Source organism: Coffea arabica, chromosome 1e (assembly GCF_036785885.1).
Source record: "Coffea arabica cultivar ET-39 chromosome 1e, Coffea Arabica ET-39 HiFi, whole genome shotgun sequence".
In the NCBI taxonomy this organism is placed as follows: domain Eukaryota; kingdom Viridiplantae; phylum Streptophyta; class Magnoliopsida; order Gentianales; family Rubiaceae; genus Coffea; species Coffea arabica.
The window spans coordinates 55717529-55745040 of NC_092311.1; the positions used below are offsets into that span (position 1 = coordinate 55717529).

Sequence of the window (27512 nt, forward strand, 5' to 3'; positions counted from 1 at the left end):
GAATCAAGAGATTACTGCTTGCGCACTTAGCTAACAATATGTCAGCAATTAAAGTTTATAAAAGAAAAGAACCAATGTCTTGAAGAACAGGTTTAATTAAAATTTCAAAAAAAAAAAAAGCTTATGAATTGAAGTAGTTGCCTCCCCGGCAGGCAACTTTGAATCTCATCCAACAACCCTTTAACATAAGCAATTAAAATGAAAGAATCCATTGATATCCCGAAATCTTTTCCTTGTTTTGTTTTCCAGGAATATCTCTTCTGGAAATGACTTCAGTCCCAGTAAACACATCACGAGGTCCAATCTCAATCCTTAGAGGTACTCCCTGCAGAAAAGCTAGGTAAATTTCAAAGCACAATCGTATTACATTTAACTGTAAAATAGTATTTCTTGAGATCCACACACATAACTTCTTAATATGGAATTATTAATAGCAACAGCAGACGTTTCAAAATTGAAACTTCATTCCCTCTCAGAAAACAAAGCCAACAACAGTAAGTTGGCCTTCAATAGATATCACTTGACTTGTTAATTCTTCAAGCCAGTCTTCAAAAAGTTTTGGTTGAGCAAATCGCAATTGAAACCTAACCACTCAGTTTTTTTTTTCAAACTAATTTTAAACAATAACTCTAGATGCTCAAGTGAAGTGAAGTAAGGTGACAAGTCTTCAAAGTAACCAAGCTTTGGTGAGATATATTAGAATTAACCTTCAGGAATCTTAAAGCTCCAAAGAAGTTAGTTTAGATGTAGTCCTGTGCTCGTTAACATTCTAAGAAAAAAAAATCATTTGAAATGCTTGTGGCCATGCATTTGGGATTTTCCTCTCCCTAAATTTCTCTTATTCTCACTCATGCTTTGGCGGGAGAAGTCCAATGGCAAGATAGATATTGGGCAAGATACAGAACATCTACAGAAGCAGGCAAACCTTTCATCTCCGAAAAGTTATATTTCCATCCAGGTGTTCTCTGATCAGAGTCATCAAACTTGACCTTTGTTCTGGTTGCTTGCAGAGCTTCTTTCATTGATGATGTAGCATTAAGAACTCCAGTTCTATCACCTATTTTTTTCCATATTGGGACAATCACAAATCGAAAGCAGTCAATAATAGGAGCTATTCCATCTCAAGAAAGACAATTTTTAATGCACATAGCCAGAAAAATGGAAGCGCTACAAAAGCAGAGAGCTGTTACTTTACTGCAATTATGAGTCCAATTTCGGGACCAAAATCAAAACAAAAGTTGCAAAACTAATGTAAAATGCTAGAAATACAAACCTGCACACGTTTAGGAAACCAAATAATGATTTAAAAAAATCAGCTTTGCAAAAATTAATCAGCCCGTTGAGTTCAAAACACAACATCCATTCCCAACCCCCATTCACTCTATCTTTTGAGCAGACCCATTAGCAAATATAGTCAGTAAAACAACCAAAAACATGCAATAGGCTCAGAAACAATTAATCAGTCTCTGTTAGAAGAAGATTCTCCTCTCCATGCATGAGGGCTCATAAAACTCTTCTGCATGAGTTTTATGAGTTCAGAACAAAGCACAAAAGAGTTTTATTTTTTTTGGGCAGCCTTTTTTTTTGGGAGAACAAGACAAATATCAAAGGGCAGGGGACAAGAAAGAAGAAAAAAATGCAGTAATTATGGTAGTTTAAAGTAAGGCTCAGGTTTGTTAGTAAAAGTCAGGCAGAGATGAGAATACCGCCATGGCTGCAGACCCAATTGCATTTGAAGGGAAGAATGAACCTCAAATGCAATCAGGGTTGCCTTGCCAAGATACGGCAATCAATTTAAAGCATGAAATACATCTAATGAAACCAAAACCATATCATCATAGCCTAACTGAGAACAAAATAAATTAGCCTGTTTACAACTTTCATCTGCCGTAATACTCCAGCCAGAGAGCTACACCCTTTTCCAAAAAAATCACCATCCATCTTGGTAAAAACCTAACAAGAAACAAAAGGAAACATGAAGAAATATTCAAATCCAAGGAAAAATGAAGAAAAAATTGCTCATGAATAGACACGTTTATTCACAAACATCTATAATGTACTTCTAAAAGTAGTTTACAAGTTCTACAATCATCAATCTAACTAAAACAAAGCTCAAGGAATTAAAAAGATAAGAATACATACATAAAAAAAATTAGCAAACTTACTTAGTGAAGAAGAACGTAGCACAACAAAAGCACCAAAAATTTCCTAAAAAGAAAAACACACGTATTAAAAACAAGCAAATTAAACAATAAGCATAATATCAATCTAAATATTTCACAAGAAGAGAAAAATCACGCGGTTCAAAAACTGTAAAAATTGCTCACTGTAAGAATTGACAACAATATGGAGAATAGCATAGATAAAACAGAAATAGATGATTTTAGTTGTATCAAGTCTAATAAAAAGAAAGAAAAAAAATACTGACGATAGAAAGTGCTGAAAAAATAAGAAAATTTTGAACAGATCTGCAATGTATCTGGAAAGAAAAGATGATTGCTTGAAACCAGCACCAACAAAACTCGATAATGTTATTTTCTTGACAGTCATAGTCCATCCAGACAGAAAGCATATGAAAAAAGAAAATTTTTGCTCCATGGCCAGCTAAAAAAATAAAAAAGGAAGACAAACTCAGATGTGTGGGAAAAGTCAATGCCACAAGCGTCATTAAGAGCTTTAGAGGCCGAATGCGTAACACGAAAAAAATAAAAGTGAAATGCTTTGGAACGAACAAAAAAAGAGCAACGCAAAAAAAAAAGGCATGCAAAACATAATATCTAGAGATAGGCAAAAAAAAAAAACAAATAAAATGCATGAGTCAAAAATTATCTAAAGAAGCAGATCCCTAGGTTTAAGGATTGGACTAAACGGCAACATAACAAGAACGGAGAATAAGAACAAAGCACAAAAGAGTTTTTTTTTTTTTTTCTGGGACAGCCTTTTTTTAGGGAAAACAAGACAAATATCAAAGGGCAAGGGACAAGAAGGAAGAAAAAAAACCGAAACAGGCAAGAGACCAAAAAACACCACATGACAAAACGTACAACTACGCATGATGTACATGTTTTCGAGTTTGAAAGGGAGAACAACTGGAGCTTCCCGGAATGCAGACCAAAATCAAACCCATGTAGACTCAGACACCGGAACAACCAAACAAAAAGCAACGCAGCGTGAAGAGAAACAATAAAAAAAAACAATGAAAAAAGGGCAAGATCGTACCAGACCCGATAGCGACAAAAGTGTAACATCGTCGATCGTGGTTTCTTTTTTATCAGCTTCTGCTCTGAACCCGCTCGCAGATCCCTCTTTTTTCTCGCTTTATCAGCACTCTGCAGCAGAGACAAAGTTCAAAGTTTTCCCCCTCCAAAACCCCAAAAAGTAAGGAAAAAAGAAATTATAGCTTCAATTCAAGCTTGAACTGGCAATGGTTTCAGCTCTGAGCTAAGGAACCCAATCTTCATCAAGATTCCAAGCAAAACCCTATTCCAACCAAGGATAAAAATAACCCAGCACAGGTCAAGGATAAAAGTGGAAACTCCAGCAATAAGCAAGAAATCAGATGCAAAATCAGCTAAAAAATCTCCGCTTTTCCCCTTCTACAGCCCTAGTCCAGCGCATTATTTGATCTGTAAGAAGTCTTCGGCGAGATCTTCCGCGAATTCCACGTCCAAAAGGTTTTTTAAGCGACCGTTCCCTTCTCCGTCTCCGGCGAAGCACAATAAGGCGGTGTTAGCTAAGAGACACGGGTCTGTGAAGCCGAACGAGGCGTCTATACCGGAGGGAAATGAATCCGAAATGGTGGCGGCTTTGGACAAAAGCTTTGGATTTTCTAAGCATTTTGGAAATAAGTATGAGCTGGGAGAAGAAGTGGAAAGAGGGTATTTTGGGTATACTTGTAAAGCTAAGTTTAAGAAAGGGGAGTAGCAAAGGACGAAAATATCAACGGTAGGCTAAAACATACAGAGAAAAGTCACAACAAAGGCTCGAGAAGGGAAACAAAGAACAAAGAAAAAAAATCAATTTCAGGCTAAAGATCACGCAGAAAACCAACAGCAAAGTCTGCAGCTCACCGAAAAGGCAAAAAAGGAAGAAGAAGAAAACTCACAACGGAGGAAGAGGAACAAAACCAAATGTCTGGACCACTGCGCAGTGAAGATGAGAACGCGAGGGACCGAGGCTCGATGTCTCAATAGGTTAATGTACCAAGGCTTTAAACATCCGGATAAGCAAGAGAGCAACATTGCCCAAGAGAAGGAGAGAGAGAGAGAGAGAGGACGGGGAAGAAGGGGCATGTAATATTGCCAGATAGAGATACAAGTCTATCAACGCGACAGACAACCCAGCAAGAGGCACATGGGATGCTGACAGAGGAGAAGATGATAACCCGGCGCGCGAGCCGCGAACGACATAAAGCTCTCAATCACATGCGTGGCACGTGAGAGGACGACGAAAACTATCCAGGTCATCAGAGCTCTTCGCTCTTTATCTACTTATGTTGAAAAATTGAAATCAGCCTCTCAACTCTTACTCTGCGCGTCCGAATTGAGTGATATGTTGGTATTGGGGGCGATTATGGATTACACAATAGAGAGGAATTATATCATCATATGTGACGGTATTTAAACTTGAGGGGTATCGCGACCCTTTATCCTCTTTAGAAATTGTTTGGATAGAGTATTATATGAAATATTATTTGGAATAATTACTGTAGCACTTTTTGTTTTGTGATGTGATGTATGTGAGATAAAAAAATAATTAAAAATATAAAAAAAATAAATTAAAAAATGTGTTAATGATACAAGCAAAATATTTATTTAAAATATTTGTGTTATCCAAACACTCTGTTATTATAATAATTATTTGAGGATACGCGATGGTAAGTATGTCTTTGCCCCCTTCGGAAAAGAAAAAAGAAAGTATTATGTCTTTGCACGAATTGGGGAAAAAAAAAAGAGGAAAAAAAAAATGGTCGAGACACCAGCCAGCCAGCAGGAGGGAATTAGGCAATTGAGGGGAGGCAGGGAAGGAGGGAGGCAGGCCGCTTCTTCTTCTCGAGTTCTACTTACCGACCTCGTACAGTACAGATAGATAGATAGCTGTGTATAGTATAATTTCATGATCTAATAGGGGAATACGGAGAAACCCTAAAAGTCAATCTTCTTTCTTTGTTCCAGAATAATACTACTAGTGGTCTTTAGGACAATCCTCGTGATCGGTGTGAGATTCCAGACCCCAAATCCACGGTCTCCCCCTCGCTTTCCTTCCCTCTCCGCTTTCGCTTCCCTTCCCGCATAGAGAAGAAGAGGAAGAGCGCAAAAGAGAAGGGAAGAGAAGAGAAGAAGAGAGAGAGGATTAAGAGCAACAAATAGTAGTGTATTATTGAGATATAAGAAGGATGGACGACAGCTGTGCAGTGTGCGCCGAGAGCCTGGAATGGGTGGCCTACGGAGCATGCGGACACAAGGATGTGTGCTCGACCTGCGTTGTTCGCCTGCGCTTCATCTGCCACGATCGCCGCTGCTGTATTTGCAAGACCACCTCCGATTTCATCTTCGTCACCAAGGTCAGCCTTCTTCTTTCAGTTTACACTGGGAAAGTTCAAATAGATACTAAGCTGCATCATTTTTGGCCTGCCGTCTACTTTATTCTCATCCCTAATTACATTTTAGATTTATACTCACAGTTTTCTTCGGGGCTTCTGGAGCCTCCCCATTTTTGTTGCTTATTTCTTGAATTAATATAAATAAAAGAAAATTGAACCGGTCATTTAATCAGTAATGTTTCTCCTTCTTTTCTGTAACTACTAATTGCCAGCAATCTCAGAATACATACTGGTAGGTTCCTAAACTATACCCTCACTCCTTTCCCTTCCCTTACCAACCCACACCTCCCTCATTCTCGCTTACAACCTTCTCCTCCCCATCTTCCCCCCTTCCCAGGCTTTGGGAGATTATACTCGGATGATCAACGACTTTTCAGCCTTTCCTTCTGAGCCGAAGGAGGGTCGACTTGGCTCCTTTTGGTACCACGAGGACACCCAGGCTTTCTTCGATGATGTGGACCACTATAAGATGATCAAGGCCATGTGCAGGCTTTCTTGCAGCGTCTGTGATGCCAAAATGTTGGACGAGCTGCCCAACAATGACGCATCCAGGAGAAGGCCTAGATTTCGGAGTATTGAACAGCTTAAGGGCCATCTGTTTCACCAGCATAGGTTGGTTATGTGCAGCTTGTGTTTAGAAGGAAGGAAGGTAGGTCCATCACTCCTTTTTTTGTCTAATTTATTTTATGTTCCCTGTTGCATACTTCCCGCTTGAATTACCTGTGTAATGGGACATTTAGGTCTAGATTTTGCAACAATAGTCAGCCGATTTAGAGTTGAATATTGGACCTTCCTCTGAAATGCTGGACACTTTCATCTAGCTTGATGTTAAGTTAATGTTCTGCCTCATCTTAGCTAACTGATTTAACTGCTTCAGTTATCCTAATTCTGTGATTGCATTTTGCCACTACTTGTCTGATTGTGGATGCAGTTGTATAGTATATTATAAGTAAACCACGGATCTGGTATGTGGAATCTAATACATAATCTCATTTACCTCTCCACAGATTGATCTCCTTGGTATGTATGTAGATGCATATACCACTCATGGAAGCCTTAATTCTTTTTTTTTTTTTTTTTTTTACATGTGAGTCAATCAATTGCTGTTAGTAGTTAATGCACAAACATAACAGATGAAAAACTATGATTGCAACTTTCCAAGTCAAAAAATGCCAATAACTTGAGCTTTTCTGGTTTTGGTTGCTTCCTGATAAAAATTCAAGAGCTAGGACAGTGATCGGATGGATGTGCACCTAAGTTTGATCTTCGGTCTATGGAAGGGTTGCCCTTCTGTCTGTTCATTTATCAGTACCCAAAAATTTGCTTCCTTGTCTATACAAGAAGGTTCCTAATGAAAGTCTAGGATGATTCTTCTTTTGTAATACGTGTGGATCTATATCAGGTGGATTGCATTAATGTTAGAATCATTTGCATAAAACCTGTTGAAACATTTTTTTAAGTAGTTGGGACCCACATTGCTCCAAAATATCTGTTAATAACATGATGATACTTATATTAGCTTCTTTGTTATTATGGCAGGTGTTTATTTGTGAGCAAAAACTATATACTAGAGCACAACTGGATCAGCATATAAGCACTGGTGATTCTGAGGTGGATGGAAGTGAAAGTGAAAGAGGTGGATTCATGGGGCATCCAATGTGTGAATTCTGTCGAACTCCGTTCTATGGAGATAATGAGTTGTATTCACACATGTCTACTGAACACTATACCTGTCATATTTGTCAAAGGTAATCATTACCTTCTCCCTCTCTCTCCCTCTCTCCCTCTCCCTTTCCCTCTCCCTCCTCCCTTGCCCCCTTCCCCTCACAAGGAGAATCACAATCACATGATTAGTTGGGTAATAATTGCCCTGATCTACACAGGCAGCATCCTGGACAATATGAATACTACAAGAATTACGATGATTTGGAGGTTAGAGAATTTGTATTTGCTCATGGAGTCTTTGGTATGTCCAGATTTTTTTTGAGTCTAGATTGTAAATTAAAGTTTCTTTCTTTTCTTTGACAGATCCATTTCCGTCGGGATCATTTCTTGTGTGAGGATGAAGCCTGCCTTGCTAAAAAATTTATTGTCTTTCAATCTGAAGCTGAACTGAAGGTCAGATTTTTAAGCACAGACAAGAATGTGAAGTGTACTTGTTTGTAAATACACTAGCACAAATACACATGAGCACTCAGCTGTCTCACATGCTTTTCAAGTAGTGCGAGGTTGCTAAGAGTTTTGCATTTGGTCCTCAATCTTTATCTCTATCTTGTTCCAACTCCAGAGGCACAACACATTAGAGCATGGAGGACGTATGTCTCGTTCCAAGCGTAATGCTGCACTTCAGGTATATTTCTGTATTCATGACTTTTTAGTAACATGTTTTGTTCACAGCACTGGAGGTTCGGGTAGGAAGAAAAATGGACATAGAGAATGAAAAAGAGGTGTGAGACATGTAGAATAAAGCACTTATTTCTTCTTGTTTGTTTGATGGTGTTTGGCAATCAGCATATACTGTTACCACATTGATGTTTTTACAGCTATTCTGTTATAAATTCAGTCATTTGCATCTTTATTTATTACTTTGTCTTTTGACTGTGCAATACTGATTTGTCATGCAGTTGCCAACTAGTTTTCGATATCGACGGAGTAATGAACAGGAGAATCGTCGTGGAAGGGGGCGTACATTTCGGCGTGATACTTCTGAAACTGACCTCTCTTTGGCCATCCAAGCCAGTCTCGAGGCATCTAATTTGGATGGCAGAATTCCAAATGCTACATCGTCCAGCGGGAGGGCATCTGCTTCAGGAGAAATAAGTGATGTTGATCCACTTATTTCACCTCTAGAATCATTAGCTACGACAGATTCTGAGCAATCTTCACGATATCGTGAGGCCTTGTCGCAGAACTCTGGGAATGCACCACTTGAAGTGTCTTCATTTCCTCCCCTTCCCATGGCTCCTGGTAGCAGTCAGCTGAAGTCGCAACAAGATGCTTCAATGAAGAAAAGTATGGCAGCCCATCTACGGGTTAAGAACTTAACAAAACCAAGCTTTCCAAGGTCATCACCAGCTTGGCCAATGGCACGGAGTAAACCTGTATCAGCAGCAGTTTCTCCACAGCTTACTCCAAATACTGCACCTGGGTTAGCCTCTAGTTCTGGCCTTAATAAGCTGGCTGCAGATGATGGTCGTGCATTGTCCACCTCTTCTAATCCTGTTCAGGCACGACCTGCATCCAGTCATGATTCATCATATTCTCATTCTTATTCGCAATCACCAGCTCAGCAAGTTTGGCCTACATTAAATAATTCCTCTGGATCATCATCTTCCATAGGCCAAAGTAAGCCAGCCACAGAAAATGGACCTTCATTATCTACCTATTCAAGCTCTCTTATGGCTCGACCTCCAATGGCTAGTGACACATATTCATCAAAGAACAGGGGCAGCTCCGGTAAAATTAGTTATTCAGCGTCAGCACCAAACCTTGTTCATAGTGGAGCTTTTGACTCTCTAGCTACTGATTTTCCTCCAGTTTCGGCCACGCAGGTAGGGAAGTTGCCCACTGGTAGCCAAGTCATCACCAATGTAGAAGATGTTCATAGTGCAAACAAATCTTTAGTGGAAAGGATACGCGTTGCTTTGGACTTGAATCAGGACAAATTCTCTGCTTTCAAAGACATATCTGCAGAATATCGTCAAGGTTTAATAGATGCAGAGACATATCTTGTATATGTGGAGCAGTTTGGCTTGACACATCTTCTTGTTGAGTTGGCTCAACTCTGTCCAGATGCTCGCAAGCAGAAAGAGTTGATTGAGACATACAATACTAATATGGTAAGTGATTCCACAAAAGAGAACAGAAGAAGTGCCTTCCATCCCAAAGATGTTAATCGTTCAAAGAAAGGAAAAGATAAGGCTGTCGATGCTGGAAATAATACTGCAAAGGATAATTTAGCTGACAGCATCATCAGTACAGTAAGGGAACTTCAGTCAAGCTACAAGCCTTCAGAAGAAGTTGAAGTGTTATCAAAGGATGGTTATCGAGCTGCCAAGGGAAAATCAAAAATAGCAGTTGATGAATCTCAAGGACAACTATCTTCAACTGGTGAATCTGCTATTCCCAAGGGCCAAACTGACTTGCCTGGATCTATTAAAAAAAAAGTGGAAAAAGATGGAAGAAGTAAACAACGGAAGAAAACATCAAAGTTCCACAGGATCCGCTTAGGCGATGGCTCTGCAGCAGCAATTTTGGACCTTAAAAATCCAAATTCTGATCAAGATCCAGATCCAGATTTGTCTGAGGCTGCTTCAGGAGGGCAAAATCATTTTACTGAAGGTGTGCCTGGTCGGGGTGTTTGGCGTGACGGTGGTGGACAGAAGCTTTTTGCAATGACTTCAAGACAGCCGAAGAAGTAATGAAAAGGAGGTAGCTGCTGATGATTCAGTTGAAATTTAGTTGTGGAGAACTGAATCTATGATTAATTTCCTTTTGATATGATATGTGCTGGGATTCTACACAGATATCTAGGGCATTTTATGCAGCATTTTAATGATACATGGTAACAGTTTTTTTTGGGGAGCGAGTGAGTTCTTCAATCAGATTTTGCATGTTTGGGTTATTATAGGTACATTTTCTTGCCCCTTTTTAAGTTCCAAGAGAGAGTGTATCATGTTCTCAGTTGCTTGCAATTTTGGCCTCAAACCTTGTAGTAGGGTGCAGCTGAAGTATATTTGGCAAGTAACAAACATGGTGATTTTCTGAATTGTATAGGCAAATTGGAACCTCATTTTAAAGATTTTCTTTTTGTGAAATGAATTTGGGTGGTCTACCTGTTGCGCGCAATCTCAGCATTCAATGCGTATTGGTATATGGTTCTGGCTTAGATTCAGCTGTAGGATCTGCTCTGTCGTATGAAAGTTGTATCACTGAGAAAACGATTGTGACACTGCAAACAGACATGCAGAGATGTTTTTGTGTGCGCGCGCACGTGCTTGAGTGAAGTTAGTTTGCTTGGGTAACAAACAAACTTAGCGTTACGAGGAACAGCACCCAAGTTATCAATCCCCGAGTCTGCAAACTGGTAATGCTGGGTAGTTCTGTTTTCTCTAGGGCAATTTTATTTGAGCATTTGGGGCCCAAAAAAAAAATGGTACTGTTTCGGAACTACCGCCCCTCTGCTTTAGCAAGTTACGAAGGATGCCACGTCGTTCATGACACACTTGATGTTCAAGCTTACTGTAGATGTCAAGGTCTATTCCACTTTTTATATACTCACTTTGCAGTTTAGGCTTGTTTTAATTGCTAATCTTCCACTATACATGAGAAATTAAAATGTAAACCATGCTTTTGGGATGTCAGTACGTGCATATCATAACACATAACCTAAATCAACAGTCAGTCATGTGTGTCTACATACACACACACACACACACACAGAGATAATACATGTTTTAATTACCTAAGTTCATCCCTCAGGAGGAAGATAACAGAAATATATTCCTTAGTGTTACCACATACAAATGTACTACAAATGTACAACGTCCAACTTCTAGACAATTTGACACAAACAAGCGATTTACTGCAATTGGCAATCCAGAGTCTAAGCAAGTTATAGAGGGTCACTTTACTTGCCTGCACTCACAAGTCACAACCAAAGGTTTTCTCACTGCTGTAGCACATATAAACAAATCCATCTTCTTCCTTGTACGATTCATAAACAAACTGCATCAAACTTGCTGCAGATGACAGCCGATTACGGCAGCACCTCATTAGGTACGCAAACAAAACTTAAACAAGCAAGAAAGGAGCAAAAAAGATGTAACCAGGTCTTTACATGTTTGAGGCAAGGTGTTCTCGACAAATACAAAAAGAGCTTTCCCGGGAGCCAGATGGAGCCTCCCGCTAAGGACGTGAATGAACTGTCCCACAGACATGTCTCTAGGCACTAGGAATCTGTGGATGAAGGGAAAAGAGATCAAAGCTCAGTTGTCCAACAAACATGTTTCATAGTCTCTAGGAAATAGGAATGTGTTGGTGACTTGATGGAGGGGAAAAACGAACGAACATTCAAGAGGAAGCCTAAGAAGTGTTAAGAAACAAGTGAAACAACTTACTTCTTCTTCTCCATGTCGGGAAGATCAGTTTTGAGATACTTTTCCACGACCACCTTGATAACGATAAAATCAAAATGTAAAAGACGTTAGAGCAGGAAAAGTGATGCTAGACACTGTTGAAATGCAGCATTCGATCAATTGAGCAGGAACAGGAAGGGAACTACAGAGGGGAGGGTTCAACAAAGGAAGAAATTGACATAAAGCTTGCGCGAAAATACAATTGTAACTAAGATACTACTTGTTACTGTCATATTTGAGGATTAAAAGCATTTCCAGGTTAGGAATGTCAAAAAGGCCCAAGGCGTCACTGGTTTGCATCACAGGCATTGACAGGAGGCAATAGGCAGCATGTGGTACGCATATACAGCATAAATAAATAAATAGAAAGATCATCAGATTAAAAGCATTAAAAGGAAAGAAATGAAAGACAAGATCATCGAAAAAAAAAAATTTTTTTGGGGGGGGGGGGGGGGGGAAGGGGGAAGGAGAGGTGTTGAGGTAAAAGTATTGATTAACCTAAATAAAACACAACAGAAAGAGTAATAGTACTACTACTACTACAACACAAGCAGGGCATCATGAGCACAACGACGATTGCATACAGGTAGTCGGTCGGGATACTTAGCCATCATCTCTTGCGATTCTGCGCACCTTTCCTCTGTCAAATTAGCACCAATCAAGCAAATAAACAATCAAAATCAATACCACCCAAAAAAATTTTGAAAAAAATTATTATTATTATTATTTTTTGAAAAGGGCAGGGTACTAGGTATCGGACCAAAAGTGAATTGGTCTTTGAAGGAGATACTCGTGCCGCCTTTCCCCATCTGGATGATGATGATGATGATGATGATGATGGTCTCCCACACAAACACAATTCCCTTGACCTCTCTACCTGCAAAGTGCAAACTCGCAAACCCTTCCCAGACCAGGCAAGCCCGAGCAACCTTAGGATGCCTCCGGAAGCAACCACCGCCAATCCCTATTAATTGCTCGCATGTGCTGTGGATTTCGTAATGCGGTCTTTTGTAATGTATAATATTTGAACGTTTCTATCAAGTATCAACACAGCGGGGATAGCTCAGTTGGGAGAGCGTCAGACTGAAGATCTGAAGGTCGCGTGTTCGATCCACGCTCACCGCATTGCACCATTATGTACACATTTTTCCTTAATAAATATATAATCGCCGCATTTGTTTTTTTTTTTTTTTTGGTTATTTCCTGAACACATTTTTTCAACGCATGTTTATCTAACATGAAAAAAAGTGCTACAACGATACATTATAAAAAAATTCAATCAAGTTGGATAGTCCATTTGTCATAGGATTATTGTTATAACCCATGTAATCTTCTTCCCATCCCATGCCTATCGAGGGTATCTTTATTCATTGGGTTCAACTTTTTTATATTGATCTCCTTCCATCTCCATCTCTAGATTCTACAAGCACAAAGTAAAATTTATGACTCCGTTTGAATTAGTTATTTTTTTGTGTGTTTTTGAAAAATTTTGTTGTAGCAGAATTTTTAGATTATATTTTGGAATATTTTCAAAAATATTTTCGAATATTTAAGAGTAAAAGAGTTTGTAGAATATATTTTGAGATATTTTTTAAAATTTTTAAAAAAATTAAACTAATTTTTAGATTATCTTTTAGAGTACTTTTTAAAATTTTTTTTTGTATTTGAAAAACTAGTTTTTGAAAAATACTCCCATCCTATGTTTTTGTAAATTAGAATTTACATTTTCTTAAGCTCTTCAAATATTTTTTTTATTTGAAATTTGAAGCTGTTTGAGTTTCATTTCTTTTTTTTTTTTTTTCAACTGTCGAGATAATTGGAAACCCCCAACAAAGTTAGATTAACACTCGAAGGTAATCGACGTCAAGGTGCTAAGCAGTTTGAGTTTCATTTCAATGAGGTACATTAAGTGCTAATTTCTGTCACACTCTTATCCTTGCATCATTTCTAGGATTTCTTTTTTCTAAAGCCATTTTTTTCCCCTTTAACAACCTTTGAGAGATTTTTTGCAAAAAAAAAAAAAAAAATGTGTTGACAATTTTTTTTAAGGCAGAACTTAAGATTTTCGTATGGATTGCATTTTTTTTTTACAAAAAAATGTTAATGCAACATATATTATGACGTGATGTATGTCCTATATAACAGGTAATAGCAAAATATGTTTAATAAAGCTTGTGAAAATTTTTTCCATACAGTGTTACATAATTCCTGAGCATACTTTTATTTTTCATTTTTTTATTTTTGATTCAAGAAAAATGCTAAAACTTAGAATGAGAGGTTTTTCTTTTGTGGCCCCGGGGGGGGGGGGGGGGAGAGAGAGAGGACGGGTTGAGAGCGACAAAGGTTCTGAATTTTGCAGTTAAATGGACGTGTGCAAATGGAGTGTGAGAAAACATCAGTGAAATAAAATAAATTAGAGGTCTAAAATTGAGAAGATTAGTGGTGAAATAGCGATACTTTCATTTCATAGTAATGGGCTGGTAAAGTACAGGCGGGCCAAGGGTTGGTATCAAATGAGGATTCTTGTGGGTTTTCTTGGGGTAGGGGCAAAGATGGGCCGAGTGTTTAGAAGAGAAGTGAGGACGATTGCTCCTGGGCCGCCAGTGACGGGCCATAAAGAGGTGTTGCACCCAGAAAAGAAGGTTTGAGCGTGAAGGGAGCTGTCTAGTCTGAGCCGTAGCAGCGGCCGTCGTGGTGGCGGTGGTGCCTTTTTGATAGTTGTATGTAGGAGGACTCTAATGGAGACTGTCTAGACATATTACATACTACGCTACCTTGAGTGATTCGCCTAAGGACTAAAAGGAAGGAAGTTGACAGCCGGCAAAGTTTAATGCTCCACTTAGAATGGATGAAACAATTATGGAAGTGGAGGTTGCGGAGAAGCGGCGATGTACAAGTAGTAGCAGTAGTTGGCAGCTCAAAAGGGGTCCCTATTTGGGAGAAGTCTCGGCCCTCTGTTTTCTCCACCTTCCCTCCACCAACGCCGCCCACCTTTCTCCTCCTCTTCCTTTACTTTTAGCTGGTAACCGCTCTTCTCTTTTCTTTCTTTTTGTTTTTTCCATGCGTTACTCATACCTAAATCTGTTTTGTCCACCAATCCCTCTCCCCAACCCAACCCCCAAAAAAAAAAAAACACAGGTACTGGTTCCGAAATCCTTGTCTATGACTTGTCCTCTGCACACATCCTTGCATCTTTCCAAGTCTTCGACGGCACTCGCGTCCACGGTATAACTTTGGACCCCCACCACAACCCCGATCACTCCCGTGATGCTTTCTTCAACCTTGCTGTCTATGGGGAGAGAAGAGTCAAATTCTACAGCTTGCAAATCACCAATGCCCGACTTCCTCAACTACGTAAACAACCTCCTCCTCGTCCTCCTCCTGCTGCTGCTGCTTCTTCTTGTCATCTGCAACTAACTCTCCTTCATTCCCTCCCTAAATTCGCCCACTGGGTTCTCGATGTTTGCTTCTTGAACAAGGTCTCTCTCTCTCTCTCTAATATCCTAACTCCCTTTTACTGCCCTTCATATTTGTTTTCCACGTTTTCTTTTTCATATCGGGAAAAGACTGATCAACTCTCTTTCCTTCTCTTTTATTATTCTCTTCCTCCCTCAATAGAATGCTGCTACTTCCTCAAATGAAGGGGGCTATTGGCTTGCCATTGGTTGCACTGACAACTCTGTATGGTTCTGGGACATTTTCGCCTACACTCTTGTTTCCCAAGTTATGTGCCCAGGTTGGTTCCTTCCCCCCCCCAAAAAAAAAAACAAACCCACCCACAAACAACAACCAAAAAAAAAAATAACCGTTTCTAGTAAAAGAGTTACAACTGCCAAAATTCTTCTGCAACTCAACAATTGCTTCAGCTTTCTAAAAGCATTTTATGTGTTACAAAGATTTAGAATCCACTGAGAAAATTACCCTGTTCTTTCTTTTCTTTTCTTTTTTTTTTTTAAAAAAAACTCTATATGACCCTTCACACTGTATACTGTCTAAATAAAATGTCATTCTTTTTGCTTTTAGATAGATGTTTGTTGTACTCAATGCGGATGTGGGGCAGTGATGTTGAATCTTTGCGTGTTGCTTCTGGTACCATTTATAACGAGGTAGATGAATTTTCCTATATATCGTGCCTCTTGCTTAACATGAGAGTGCATTTCGCGACTGAATAAATAATTGTATCTTTTGTGAATGTTTACATTTGGTTACATGAGGAAGTAACTATGCATGTTGCAGTGCAAAATTTAAATAAATTGACATGATGGTAATGAGGAAGTAATTATGCGGGTTGCGATGTGGTAATCCAATTATTCCACAACCTTTTTCAGAAACTTACTAGTTCTCAATTTCACTTTTTTCAAGAATTTTCCTGTGACAGGAGCGTGAACCTACTAAACAAACAAGAGCTGCTGGTATATATGTCCAATGTGGTTGTGGGAACACACCCAGTTAATTGCATTTTGATGTTTTGTAGGCAGTTTAGGTAATCATGAATCTCATTAAGCGTTTTAACGTCAAAATATGGAGTGTTTAATAATGGAGACTAGGTTCATTTGGTCAAATTTGTCTTGGAATCATACATTCCTCTGTTAGCATGATTCTGACAAAATATGTGCTTTGGCAATCAGGGAATGCTATTAATGGTTTTGCTGTCTTTGCTCCTATGCTTCTCTACGATGTTGCTACTGTGTAACTGATTTCATTTCATAGTGTCTTTCATCCTTTCCTTGTTTATGGACTTGTATGAGTTGAGTTTGCACTTCTACCTTGTTATCTGTGCTTGGTTTTCATCCGCTTTTCCCTTGTCCATCTCCATCTTTTTCCTTACCGCAATGCAAATGGAATTAAATATTGAATCACCAGTTCTGGAGGACTCTCGGGCCTCTTGGTTGCTAATTTTATGGGGTATAAAGTAGCATTACGTGGTCAATCATAGATACCATATGGGACTGATGACTATTGTTGACGAATTTGAAACTAGACTTCTTCCATTCATAGCACATTAAGTAGATTGATATGTGTGAGCACTAGTCAACTATTAATGCTGTTTTGCTGTATATAGTTTTATTTTCACCCTTTTGAAGAATAGAACAACCTATTGAATTATTTTTTTCCTTGAGGATGACCTTATGTTGTTTACTGCGTTAAACAGTTTGTGATTTCTTATTGAAGCATTCTCTTACTATTGTACAACTGTAACTATGGTTCTTCTACTTGTGTTAGCATCAATCTTCAACAACACTTGCAGCATTGCCTCATTTTTAAGTCTTAATTCCCCTGTTCTTGAATGTTCAGTTTCATGAATCTGAGAATTGTTGGGTTCTGGCAGATTATTGTGTGGAAGTTGGACTTTCAGAATCATTCTCCAGTTGTAAGTAGTCCTGCAGAAGACCAGACACATTCTGTGATGGACAAGGGTGTCCAGATTTGTGGTCAGTTATATCAAGCTGTTAATATATGCCGACTGACTGGGCATGAAGGTTCAATTTTTCGCATTGCTTGGCTGCCTGGTGGATCAAAATTGTTGTCTGTCTCAGATGATCGTAGGTAAAAAGTCTTCTTGAAGTTCATCTTATTTAATGGAAAAAATTTCAATTGAGTCAAAATTCAAAGTTTTTATCTGTTGCAGTGCTCGTGTTTGGTTAGTTAATGACAGAGGAGATGGTTTCTGTGGTGCTCAGGAAGTTGCAGATGATTTTGTTGGTCTTGTCTTATTTGGTCACAGTGCTTGAGTGTGGGACTGCTGTATATTCGATAATGTAAGGAAGAAAGATGGGAATGTTCCCTCTAGGAATTTTGCTCTCATGTTTATTTTATGTAAAGGTTTGCATCAGATTAGCTTGAGTTAGCACATCTTTTTTTTGTACTGTCATGCTTATACTGTTTCCCGTGATGCAATATATATTGAGCATGTTGTCAGAATTATGATTTAGTGACCTAAAAAGAAAAACATTTTTTATTGAACGCAAGCTTATTGGAGAACCAATTTTAGCATGTTAAACTGAAAGAGAATGACAGAAATGCTGTATTTTTTTCCCTTTTTCTCTGTAGTTAGTCTTCATCTGCTACCTTTATCTAGAATAATATAATATGGATTTTTCTTGTTCATGTATAATTGAAGTACGGTTCAATACCTTCAATTTGTAGAAGATGACTGAGCTTACTGGAAGCACCTCTATTGAGATGCATTTCTTATCATCATTGGGTCATCTGGTGCCATGTGATGCTTAACATGCATTTTGCATATCCTTCTATTTTCTACTGTGTGCTATTGCACCAATCTACTTTTGTTGCTTCTCCTTTTATGAAGGATGCTGATGCATTGCTTTCTATCTCGAATACGTTCATAAATATCCTAGTACATTCATTTGAAGTGAGGATTTTGCAGGTATCAGCTCTGATATCCTTTCCTTTTGGTTAAATTTCATTCAGTTGATTGTCACTGCTGGTGAGGATTGTACATGTCGTGTCTGGGGACCGGATGGTATACAACTTAAAGTAATCAAGGAACACATGTAAGTTGCTATACTATTTTCTAGATCCATATGTTAGTAGTTCGACATTTGATCATCCCTTTTCCGTGTATTAAGGACAGACTCTGGTATTAGGAATTGGACTAGGTACAGCTCAACCTTACTGCTTCTTGCAGTTCTAGAAGCAGCATGTATAAGTTTTTCTTTTTGCCTACGCTGTTTGGTCATCAGCAATCTTGATTCTGATTGCTTTGGTTTTCCAGCCCAATCTCAAAAAATAATAAAAAAAAAGGATGAAAAGGAAAATAAAAGTCGAGTTATTCTTGAATTTGTTCTACCGTAGCTGTTAAGGTCACATTTATATGAAATATGAAGAGTTTTGTTTGTTATTCTGTTTGATTTGGTGAATATAGAATTTCAAATAACTATATAACTGAATTTTGTTGCTATAATCTTTACTTTTTAGTGGAAGAGGAGTGTGGCGATGCTTGTATGATCCAATCTCTTCACTTATTATTACTGCCGGATTTGATTCTTCATTAAAGGTTTATCAGATGCATGCATCTTCTTCTGAGAGTCCAAAGGGACGCACCTGTTGCCGAGAAGATTTCATTGACAGAAAGGAGCTCTTTTCTTTTCTTGTTCCCAACTCTTCAAGACATATTGGTCTTATGGACAGGTATGTTTAATATTTCACTATCATTGCGCAGCTGGAGAACTAAAGCCATGGTGCAAGAAAAACTATGAAAATCTTACTCATTAAGGATGTAGCACATTGGACGAGATTTTGCACACACTATGATAAATAATTGTCCTAATGGACGGGTTTATATAGAATTAATTGACTTCTGATGATCCTGTTGGCACTATATTGGGGACAAAGCAGTTTACTTGTTTGTGTACCTTTTTTTTTTATTCAGAGAACTGTAATTATTTTTTATTGCTGGTAGTAGGTAAATTAGAAAATATATTCTCATCTTTCAGAAAGGAGGACCAAAGATTGAAGTCAGAAAAATGTTTTTCTTCTAAGTTTCTAACATATAAACTGAGATGTTGATTTCCTAGAGATGTGGGGTGAGAGCTTCATTCAGAGAAATTGAAAACTAGATCTGCTCATGGGTTGTTCTGTCTTTTGCATTTAGTTTTGGGGATTAGTGAGCAGTTCAGATATTTCTACTTAGTCTTGGTATGCTTGCTAAACTTGGATCCCCTAATTTCCAAGCATGTAAAGTATATAGAATTTGTGTTTGTTCTACGAACTGGCACATGTTTGTCCATTCTGCTGCTGGAATATCATTGAGCTTACCTGATTCTTAATTTCCGTCTTTTGTAAGCATGTTATAACCTAATGTATCATTTATACTCTAATTTTTTTTTCTTTGTGCAGCAAAAGTGAATATGTGCGTTGTTTGCATTTCTCTCGTGAAGACTCCCTTTATGTTGCCACTAACAATGGTTATTTGCACCATATACTATTTAATACTGGGGAGGTAAAATGGACTGAACTTGTCAGTGGCGATGAGGGGGCACCAATAATATGTATGGACTTGTTATCCAATCGGTCCAGCCTTCATGGTGGTGTTGAAGATTGGGTTGCTGTAGGAAATGGTAAAGGAAGCATGAGGATTGTTCATGTTGTTGGTGATATCAGGAGTCCCAAAGTTGAGCATACTCTTGTTTGGTCTGCCGAGATAGAGAGACAACTCTTGAGAACTTATTGGTGCAAATCATTAGGCTTCAGGTAGTGTCCTATTATAGAATTTGTGGTACTTTGAATTGGTATTTTGTTGGCCACTGTAAGCTTTAGAAACTTTTGCAAGCCTCCAATGCAATTTATTTATTTATTTTTTATTTTCATAGAGATTGATCTTTTTGAACCCGTTGATCCAAGCATTAACTTGGGTTCAATTATTTTCACTTTTCTCTCCCTCCCTCCCCTATTCTTGGTTGGATTCGATTATTGTCTCGTCAGTTTATATCTTGTACATCTTTTGAAACATTCAAAAGAAACATGAATTACCTTGCAAATAAATGTGAATATCTTATAGTTATCTTGTTTATCTTGCTTATCCTGATAGATTGGCATAGCTGATAGGTGTTTCTATATCTCTAAAACATTGGCATGAGTGAGATGTGCTTCTCTTTATTTGTTTGTCCAGGTTTATCTTCACTGCTGATCCCAGTGGAACATTAAAGCTATGGAGGCTCTGTGATAGCTTCTCCTCAATCTCTCACAGCATTAAAAGAACTGAGAATGCGTGCTTAATAGCAACATACATTTCATGCTTTTGTTCACGGATAATGTGTCTGGATGCCTCTTCTGAGGATGAGGTTAGTAGATTATTTCCTCTCACTGATTGCTGGTATTGATGTTGTTTCTAGATGTGAAAACATGGACTTTGCACTTGATCATAGTTTGTTGACGCCTTCTAAAACACCAGAATGATGTATTCACGCCATGTTTGTCAATTCTTTGGCCATTTTTTAACGGAATTTCCTTGGCGTTCTTGTGATTTTTACAGGTGCTAGTTTGTGGGGACATCCGTGGTAATATCTTATTATATCCTTTATCGAAGAGCACATTATTTGGCCCATCTGTTTCTTCAGAAGCAAAAACATCGCCCATGAGTTACTTCAAAGGAGCTCATGGAATATCAACTGTGTGCAGTATCTCAATTACTACTAATTTTGGCCAAGTTGATATTTGTACGGTATGATTTAAATCTGATGGTGATGGATCTATCTAGTCTAACTGTTACAGGACTTTGACTTAATCCTGATCATAGATGTTCCTACAGTTACTATAATTAGATGGATGTAACTGGAATTCCTTATGAAACTTAAGCAAAGGCCTTCTAACGAATAATATAAAGGAGCAATGACGAATTCATTTTCTATTTCATTTTTTTTAGACTGGACAAGATGGGTGCATATGCTACTTGGAATACGACAAAACTTTCCTTGGCTTGGAATTTACAGGGATGAAATCACTGAAAGAATTAAGTGCAGTCCGATCTGTCTCCAAGAGTGGTAATTCTAATCATCATCTGGAGGGGGAGGACTATGCAATAGGTTTTGCATCATCAGATTTTATTATATGGAACTTAACAGCTCAGACAAAGGTGCTCTTTTTTTTTGCAGCCTTTCCAAGTTCATTTGCTTTTTCTCTTTCCGCATCCCCCTTCTCTATCTTGCTCTCTGTTTGCTCAATTCCTGTTTACAGGTTGTAAAAGTTGCATGTGGGGGATGGCACCGTCCTCATTCATATTATATTGGTGATATTCCCGAGACAAACAATTGCTTTGCATTTGTAAAGGTATGCTTGTACATTGGATTGCCATTTTCTTTCTTTTTCTTTTTTTTTACTTTGTCAGCAATTTATTCTAGTTTGCTACAGATTATTTAAAATATCTTTTTCGAGAGATACCCTCTCTTAGTTTCCGTTAAGTGTCCAAGTGCCAGGCACCAATACTGAATCATCACCCACTTAAATTGGTTGGACCTTTTCTAACTGTCATCACTCATTTAAATGCATTTAGCAATTTGATGTCTATAGTGTGAAATCCTGAGAGTTCTTCCAGCTTTTTGAAAGTTAGGATTGGACTTGTGAGGAATTTAAATATGTTTGACAGAGTAAATTACTGTTGTGAAGCGGGAGGGGCTTCCCTTAGAGGAACAAAAACCTGTTGATTTTTGAAGGAGTCTGTTTTTAAGCACCGAAGGTTCTCTGAATAACTAATAGTGCTCAAGTCAATAAAGAATGCTATGGAAACTCTATGTTGCGATTTTTTTTGTAGTGCTTGTTATCTTGTCAAAATACTTTTGTTGTTTATGCTATCATGTTGGGACCTCATATTCTTCACAAATCCTTTGCCTGTATGTTTGTGTGTCACATAAATGCTTGTCTGTCTGTATTGTTCAAGTCACGGAAACCCCATGTCTCACCTTCTGTGTTGCAGAATGATATGATCTGTATACATAGACACTGGGTGCCTCAGAATGAGAGTGAATTGTATCCTCGAAATCTGCATTTACAGTTTCATGGGAGGGAAATACATTCTGTGTGCTTTATTGCTGGAGAGTCAGATTATGGGTCAGATAAAAGGAGCGGAATGTTATCCACAACTGATTGGATTGCTACAGGTTGCGAAGATGGAACTGTGCGATTGACTAGGTAAATTTTTAGTGCTATGGGTTTTAGACCTGTGTTTTATGTGGGTTTTATAATTGAAGAACTTGAACATGAGGGGAAAAAAATTGAACATGTTCATTGGTAAAAGGATGGGATATATGCTTTGTATCTTAGTATATGTTAATACACATGCATATATGTCCCAGGTATGAGCCAGGTTTCAAGAATTGGTCAACTTCAAAACTGCTCGGTGAACATGTTGGTGGATCAGCTGTGAGGTCACTATGTTGCGTCTCAAGGACGCATAAAATTTTGCTTGAATTGACTAACATGCCTAATAAGGAACTTAGGCTAGATGAGGCAGTAGAAGATCCAGAAGATCCATGTTTATTAATTTCAGTTGGTGCAAAAAGAGTTCTAACAGTTTGGAAACGAAAATCTAGGACAAGAAACAAGAGAGAAGCCTTGTGTGGCGAGCCAGAAAATAGAGATGAGAATGGATTGCATGGTTCATCACCATCTGCAATATCATCTCTTTCATTTCATTGGCTTTCCACTGATATGCCAACAAAAGATAGAAATCATGAAAGAAAGCAAAACATAGAAAATGTTAAAGAATCTACTCGAAATGCTTGTATTACAAGCAAAATTGCAACATCTGGTGCATTTAACTTTTATAATCATGGGAAGAGGGGTTCAGTAGGTGGCATTGGAGATAAATCTGAGGATGATTGGAGGTACCTTGCAGTTACAGCATTTCTTGTTAAAGTTGCTGACTCCAGGTTGGTTGGCTCGAAGTTGTATCTTAACTAGAACTTTCATTTCTTATTGAGGAGTATGGTTGTATTTCTCTTTTTTGTAATGTCTCAGGATTTCTGTCTGTTTCGTCGTGGTGGCTTCTTCAGATGCCACAGTTACGTTACGAGCTCTACTATTACCTTGTCGAATTTGGTATGGTCTGTTGTTCAACTATTAACGCACAATGCACTAGTTTTGGCAGTTAGTTATTGCTCTGGGGAAAATGTATCTGTGCTCATGACCTGGCAGTTCTTTCTTGCGAATGGTCATTGCAGGTTCGACGTTGTTATACTAAGTACCTTGTCACCAGTTTTAGCTTTGCAGCACATCATAGTCTCTAAAAATCTGCCATTTGATGGTTAGTCAACCACTTGGACTTGTCATGCTGATCTCAACTGCTTTTAAGAAATTTGAATGTGGATTTTTGAGTTTTATGCAACGGATTTCAACTTGCAATTTTGTATAAGAGGAGTTGTAGATTTGGGTAGAAGTATTATGGCAAGGAAGATTTCCTTTCTTTTCAACATCTACTATTTCTTTCATTGTTGTTGTTGGCATGTTTCTAGATTTGATCGATGTCCTGAAACATGTGCTACTAGATCTGCTAATGATTTCTCTGTATAATTTCTTGTGCTTCTTCTGCTGGTGTTACTAATCAACTTTAATCACTTTTATCCTCAAGAAATTCAGTGAAATGTTATCTCAAAGTCTTTGTTTTACCTATTGGAAATAGTTAATAGTTTTTAAGTTATTTTAAACGGAAACTTCATTTTATGTGTTTCAAGTCCTCCTGAATTTCTAGTGGCTAACGGTATTTTAGGTGATTTTGTCATGTTCGAAATTTTTCTTATTTTAGAATTTTCACTGCTTAGTCGATGAATCTTATCACAAGAAAGAGATAAATCCTAGTCAAGGTTGGAAAATTTTTGAATCTATGAATAATGTACTTCTGTTCAAAAGGAGAGCATATATCAGTTTAATGACATTTGCAGCAGACTTTTAGAGTGGTCTTGAGATTTATGGTGATGCAATGTTCTCCTGGCTGTGATGCCTAAAGGTTTTCAAAATGATTAATGAATTCCTTATTCGTTCTTATTATTTCTCTCAAGCTGAGCGTAGTTTCATGATTTGTCGGCCTTTGATTACCTTATAGTTGCAATTATCTGCCTGTTGTTATCATGCTTAACAGTCCATTCTCCTTGTCTCTTTGCTTACCATCTTCTTTTTGTTGTGTCAGAGTGCTCCTTGTTAGTTAACAATGTTGTGATGGATCTAGGTCTGCAAATGTCATAATAAAGTTTTCCCCCTTAGTCTAGTCATACGAATTACAGATTTGTTATATTTATTAATGAATGCTAATTTTTTGAAGGAATTGACTGATGATTCTACTGTCCTTCATAAAATCTAATGCTACCAACTGCTGAATCTACTTCCTCAGGATCATATGCTGTCAGAACTATTGCACTGTCACATAGTGAACTATGAACTAATTTTGGCCCATCTTAGTTGGAGAAAACGATTATTACATCTTATACTCTGCTTCTGTTAACACCTCCTTGTAGTCTCTTTTGGCTGACATCATCTTATCCCAGAATGCCTTGTTTCTTATTTTTATTGTTGGTTGTACTTGAAGTATAGCATGGTTCAGATGGCTTCTGTTAACAACATTAAGTGCTCTTTTACGGAATGCAATTGAGAAGATGAACTCGTGATGCTTTTTGTTCAATTTTACTATAAATTGTTCTTGCATGAACAGAAGCCATTACATTATCTTTGTAATAATAAATGTTGTATGTTGTCATATTCAAATTTTTTTTTGGCTATGCTATCATACTAGAAAATGCTATCAAGCTCTGAGTCATGCTATTATACAACTTGAGGTACTTGTGGCTAGAACTTGATATGTGAGTTCAAAAGTTATCATCATACCTTTATTATGTCATGTTTTTCTGACTTTTCCTTCTTCTTTGTCCTATATGTGAGTATGTGTGTTTGTTTGTTTCTTTTCTTTTCTTTTTTTCATTTTCCTTACAATGCCTACAGTGGACTGTTGTTTCTTGTGTGGCTTTGACTGTTTCAATGATTTGTTCTTGCACTTTTTCTTCTGCAGACAACAGTTTCATTGGAAGTCTGTATATGGTAATAAGTGGATCTACTGATGGAAGTATCGCCTTCTGGGATTTGACTAAAGATGTTGAAGATTTTATGCACCAGGTATCATCCCTTCAAATAAAAGACTACATTGATTGCCAGAGAAGGCCACGCACTGGTAGAGGAAGCCAAGGTGGACGATGGTGGCGGGGCTTAGGCAGTCATGTTTTGAAGAAGAAACCTGGTGATGAGCACATTTTGGGAAGTCGGATTCAAAAGGGGAAGAATGACAATGGTTCTCTCTCTGTTAGAACTACAGAAAAGTCCGAGGAAAACATGGGAAATGATGCTGTATATGGAACATCTGAAATGCCCTATTCCGAACAACATACACGTGCTTGGATTCAAAAGGGGAAGAATGACAATGGTTCTCTCTCTGTTAGAGCTACAGAAAAGTCCGAGGAAGACATTGAAAATGATGCTGTATATGGAACACCTGAAATGCCCTATTCCGAACAACATACACGTGCTCGCTTTCAAGTTAGGGATTGTGCTTTTGTTTCAGAAGAAAAAATTTTTGACTCACCGAGAGGAATACGTAAAGTATCGCCACTACATGTTTTGTATAATGCTCATCAATCTGGGGTCAATTGTCTCTATGTTTCAAATAAAAAAAGTATGGGAATTTCTGGAAATAGATATACGTACTATGTTTTGAGTGGGGGTGATGACCAAGCACTTAATTGTGTTGTATTTGATTTGACATTAAAAACCAAGTCCGAGACTTGTCAGGATTCGTATGAGACACAGAGCAGCACTCTGCCAGAGATTTTCGAATACTGCAACACTTGTCAAATTCAGAACTCTTTGATCAGATTTCTTTCAGTTGAAAAAATTGAGTCTGCTCACTGCTCTGCTGTGAAAGGTATGTGCACATTATTCTTGTTTGCTTTCTGACTGAAGAGGAGACAACGGTATTCTTTGTGGCAGAACTTTATTTCATGCTGCAGTGGAGCATCCATTTGTGCAGATTGGCAGAATGTTGGTGGGCACCAAAAAAAAAAAAAGTGCTGCATAACATTTTACTAGTGTATAATAAGTCTGCTTGGAAGTTGTTCAATAAGCAATTTTGTGCAGGTGTTTGGACAGATGGAATTTGGGTGTTTTCCACTGGTCTTGATCAGCGCGTCAGGTGTTGGATTCTTGACCAGCATTTTAAATTAGTTGAACATGGTCATATAATTGTAAGTGTGCCAGAGCCTGAGGCTATTGATGCCCAAGCCTGTGGCAGGTGAATGAAATATCTCTGGCGATTTCTTTGGCAATCTTGATATTTTGAACCATGGTGCTGCTATCTGTCATTTGGTGCTTATCATGTTCTATTTATCAGGAACTACTATCAAATTACAGTAGCTGGGAGAGGGATGCAAATGGTTGAGTTCTTTGCCTCTTCTTGACACAGATGGTGTGTTTCACATGTAATGAACCACAAGCATCTATGAGTTGCGGGGATAATTGGAGGCAATACTTGTAAGTAACAGATTAGCTCGACAAACATATTGCCATTTCTGGATGAAACTTTTCTGATCTTATAAATGTAGAGTGCAAGGCAAAATAAGATACAAGATAGAAACTTTTGCTTATTGTGATAACCATGAAGAACTCACTAAGACATTGAGGGAATAACAGTTTTTTATTGGTGTTTCTTCTTATTTGAGCTGTGTATATAATATGCATATCGACTGGTCATATCGACTGGTGCCCCAGCAATTTCTAATTTCATCAACTAATAATGCTACCAGGTGCAACAGAGTCCACAATCACAGGAAAAGGAAAACTCAGCAGCAATGCTGTTATTCTGCTAGAGCAACTTCCAAGAGTAGATTGAGTTGAGTGTCGGTTTGCTTTCAAATAACATTTTGTTTCTGACAATGCACCAGACCACCTCGAAAAGTTACGCAGAAGAGCACGAAATAATAGTCTGCAGTTGGATAGACGCATTGGTGACCGGCCGTATGTATTGATGTTTCTAGGAGTTGACAGATGATGGTAGTCAAGGGTTTACGAATCGAAATTCAAGATTGAGGAGGTCCTCGAGAAGATGACGAGATCTGTTTCTTTGTTTGTTTGTTTTTTTCCCTAAACCCTAAAAAAAATTTAAGTAGAAGAGAATATTACAGTATGTTCTCTGCTGTTGTATTTATCATAACATCATACATAGTATATGAAGTTGATGTATTGGCCCGCCCGCGCATCTACTATCAAAAGGGGGTCGTTGC

General features: G+C 38.2%; 2 protein-coding genes, 1 long non-coding RNA gene, 1 other non-coding gene and 1 pseudogene across 6 annotated transcripts; 3 read left to right on the forward strand and 2 right to left on the reverse strand.

Moving 5' to 3' along the window:
- On the reverse strand, positions 1 to 4552 carry LOC140014838 (uncharacterized). Of its 3 annotated transcripts, none has more exons than XR_011821546.1 (5): positions 4106 to 4552; positions 3220 to 3982; positions 2166 to 2208; positions 926 to 1953; positions 1 to 325 (listed from the first exon to the last, which is right to left on the reverse strand). It is a non-coding gene; the product is annotated as an uncharacterized lncRNA (long non-coding RNA). The 3 variants fall into 3 exon arrangements; XR_011821545.1 differs by having other exon boundaries at positions 3220 to 3329; positions 4106 to 4550; XR_011821544.1 differs by having other exon boundaries at positions 3220 to 4551.
- Positions 4553 to 4913: 361 nt separating this feature from the next.
- On the forward strand, positions 4914 to 10450 carry LOC113743735 (uncharacterized). The gene is made up of 7 exons (XM_072066385.1): positions 4914 to 5563; positions 5940 to 6251; positions 7142 to 7350; positions 7486 to 7534; positions 7631 to 7720; positions 7890 to 7952; positions 8227 to 10450. Exons 1-7 carry the CDS (start codon positions 5396 to 5398, stop codon positions 10021 to 10023), a joined length of 2688 nt encoding a protein of 895 aa, XP_071922486.1. The 5' UTR covers positions 4914 to 5395; the 3' UTR covers positions 10024 to 10450.
- A 593-nt stretch (positions 10451 to 11043) lies between these two features.
- LOC113743726 (autophagy-related protein 8i-like) lies at positions 11044 to 12866 on the reverse strand. The gene is made up of 5 exons (XM_072066390.1): positions 12500 to 12866; positions 12324 to 12379; positions 11722 to 11774; positions 11442 to 11560; positions 11044 to 11343 (listed from the first exon to the last, which is right to left on the reverse strand). The coding sequence occupies exons 1-5, from the start codon at positions 12546 to 12548 to the stop codon at positions 11246 to 11248; spliced, it is 375 nt and encodes a 124-aa protein (XP_071922491.1). The 5' UTR covers positions 12549 to 12866; the 3' UTR covers positions 11044 to 11245.
- TRNAF-GAA (transfer RNA phenylalanine (anticodon GAA)) lies at positions 12792 to 12864 on the forward strand. Its single transcript has one exon. It is a non-coding gene; the product is annotated as a tRNA-Phe (tRNA).
- A 1425-nt stretch (positions 12867 to 14291) lies between the features above and the next one.
- LOC113743717 (uncharacterized) lies at positions 14292 to 27481 on the forward strand (annotated as a pseudogene).
- The last annotated feature ends 31 nt before the right edge of the window (positions 27482 to 27512 follow it).

Coding starts and splice junctions, on each gene's coding strand:
- LOC113743735 (XM_072066385.1), top strand. CDS start 5,396: ATGGACGACAGCTGTGCAGTGTGCGCCGAGAGCCTGGAATGGGTGGCC. Junction 6,252..7,141: donor TGTGTTTAGAAGGAAGGAAG/GTAGGTCCATCA, acceptor TTATTATGGCAG/GTGTTTATTTGTGAGCAAAA. Junction 7,721..7,889: donor AATCTGAAGCTGAACTGAAG/GTCAGATTTTTA, acceptor TTCCAACTCCAG/AGGCACAACACATTAGAGCA.
- LOC113743726 (XM_072066390.1), bottom strand. CDS start 12,548: ATGGGGAAAGGCGGCACGAGTATCTCCTTCAAAGACCAATTCACTTTT. Junction 12,380..12,499: donor CAAAGACCAATTCACTTTTG/GTCCGATACCTA, acceptor CTAATTTGACAG/AGGAAAGGTGCGCAGAATCG. Junction 11,561..11,721: donor CCCGACATGGAGAAGAAGAA/GTAAGTTGTTTC, acceptor CTTCATCCACAG/ATTCCTAGTGCCTAGAGACA.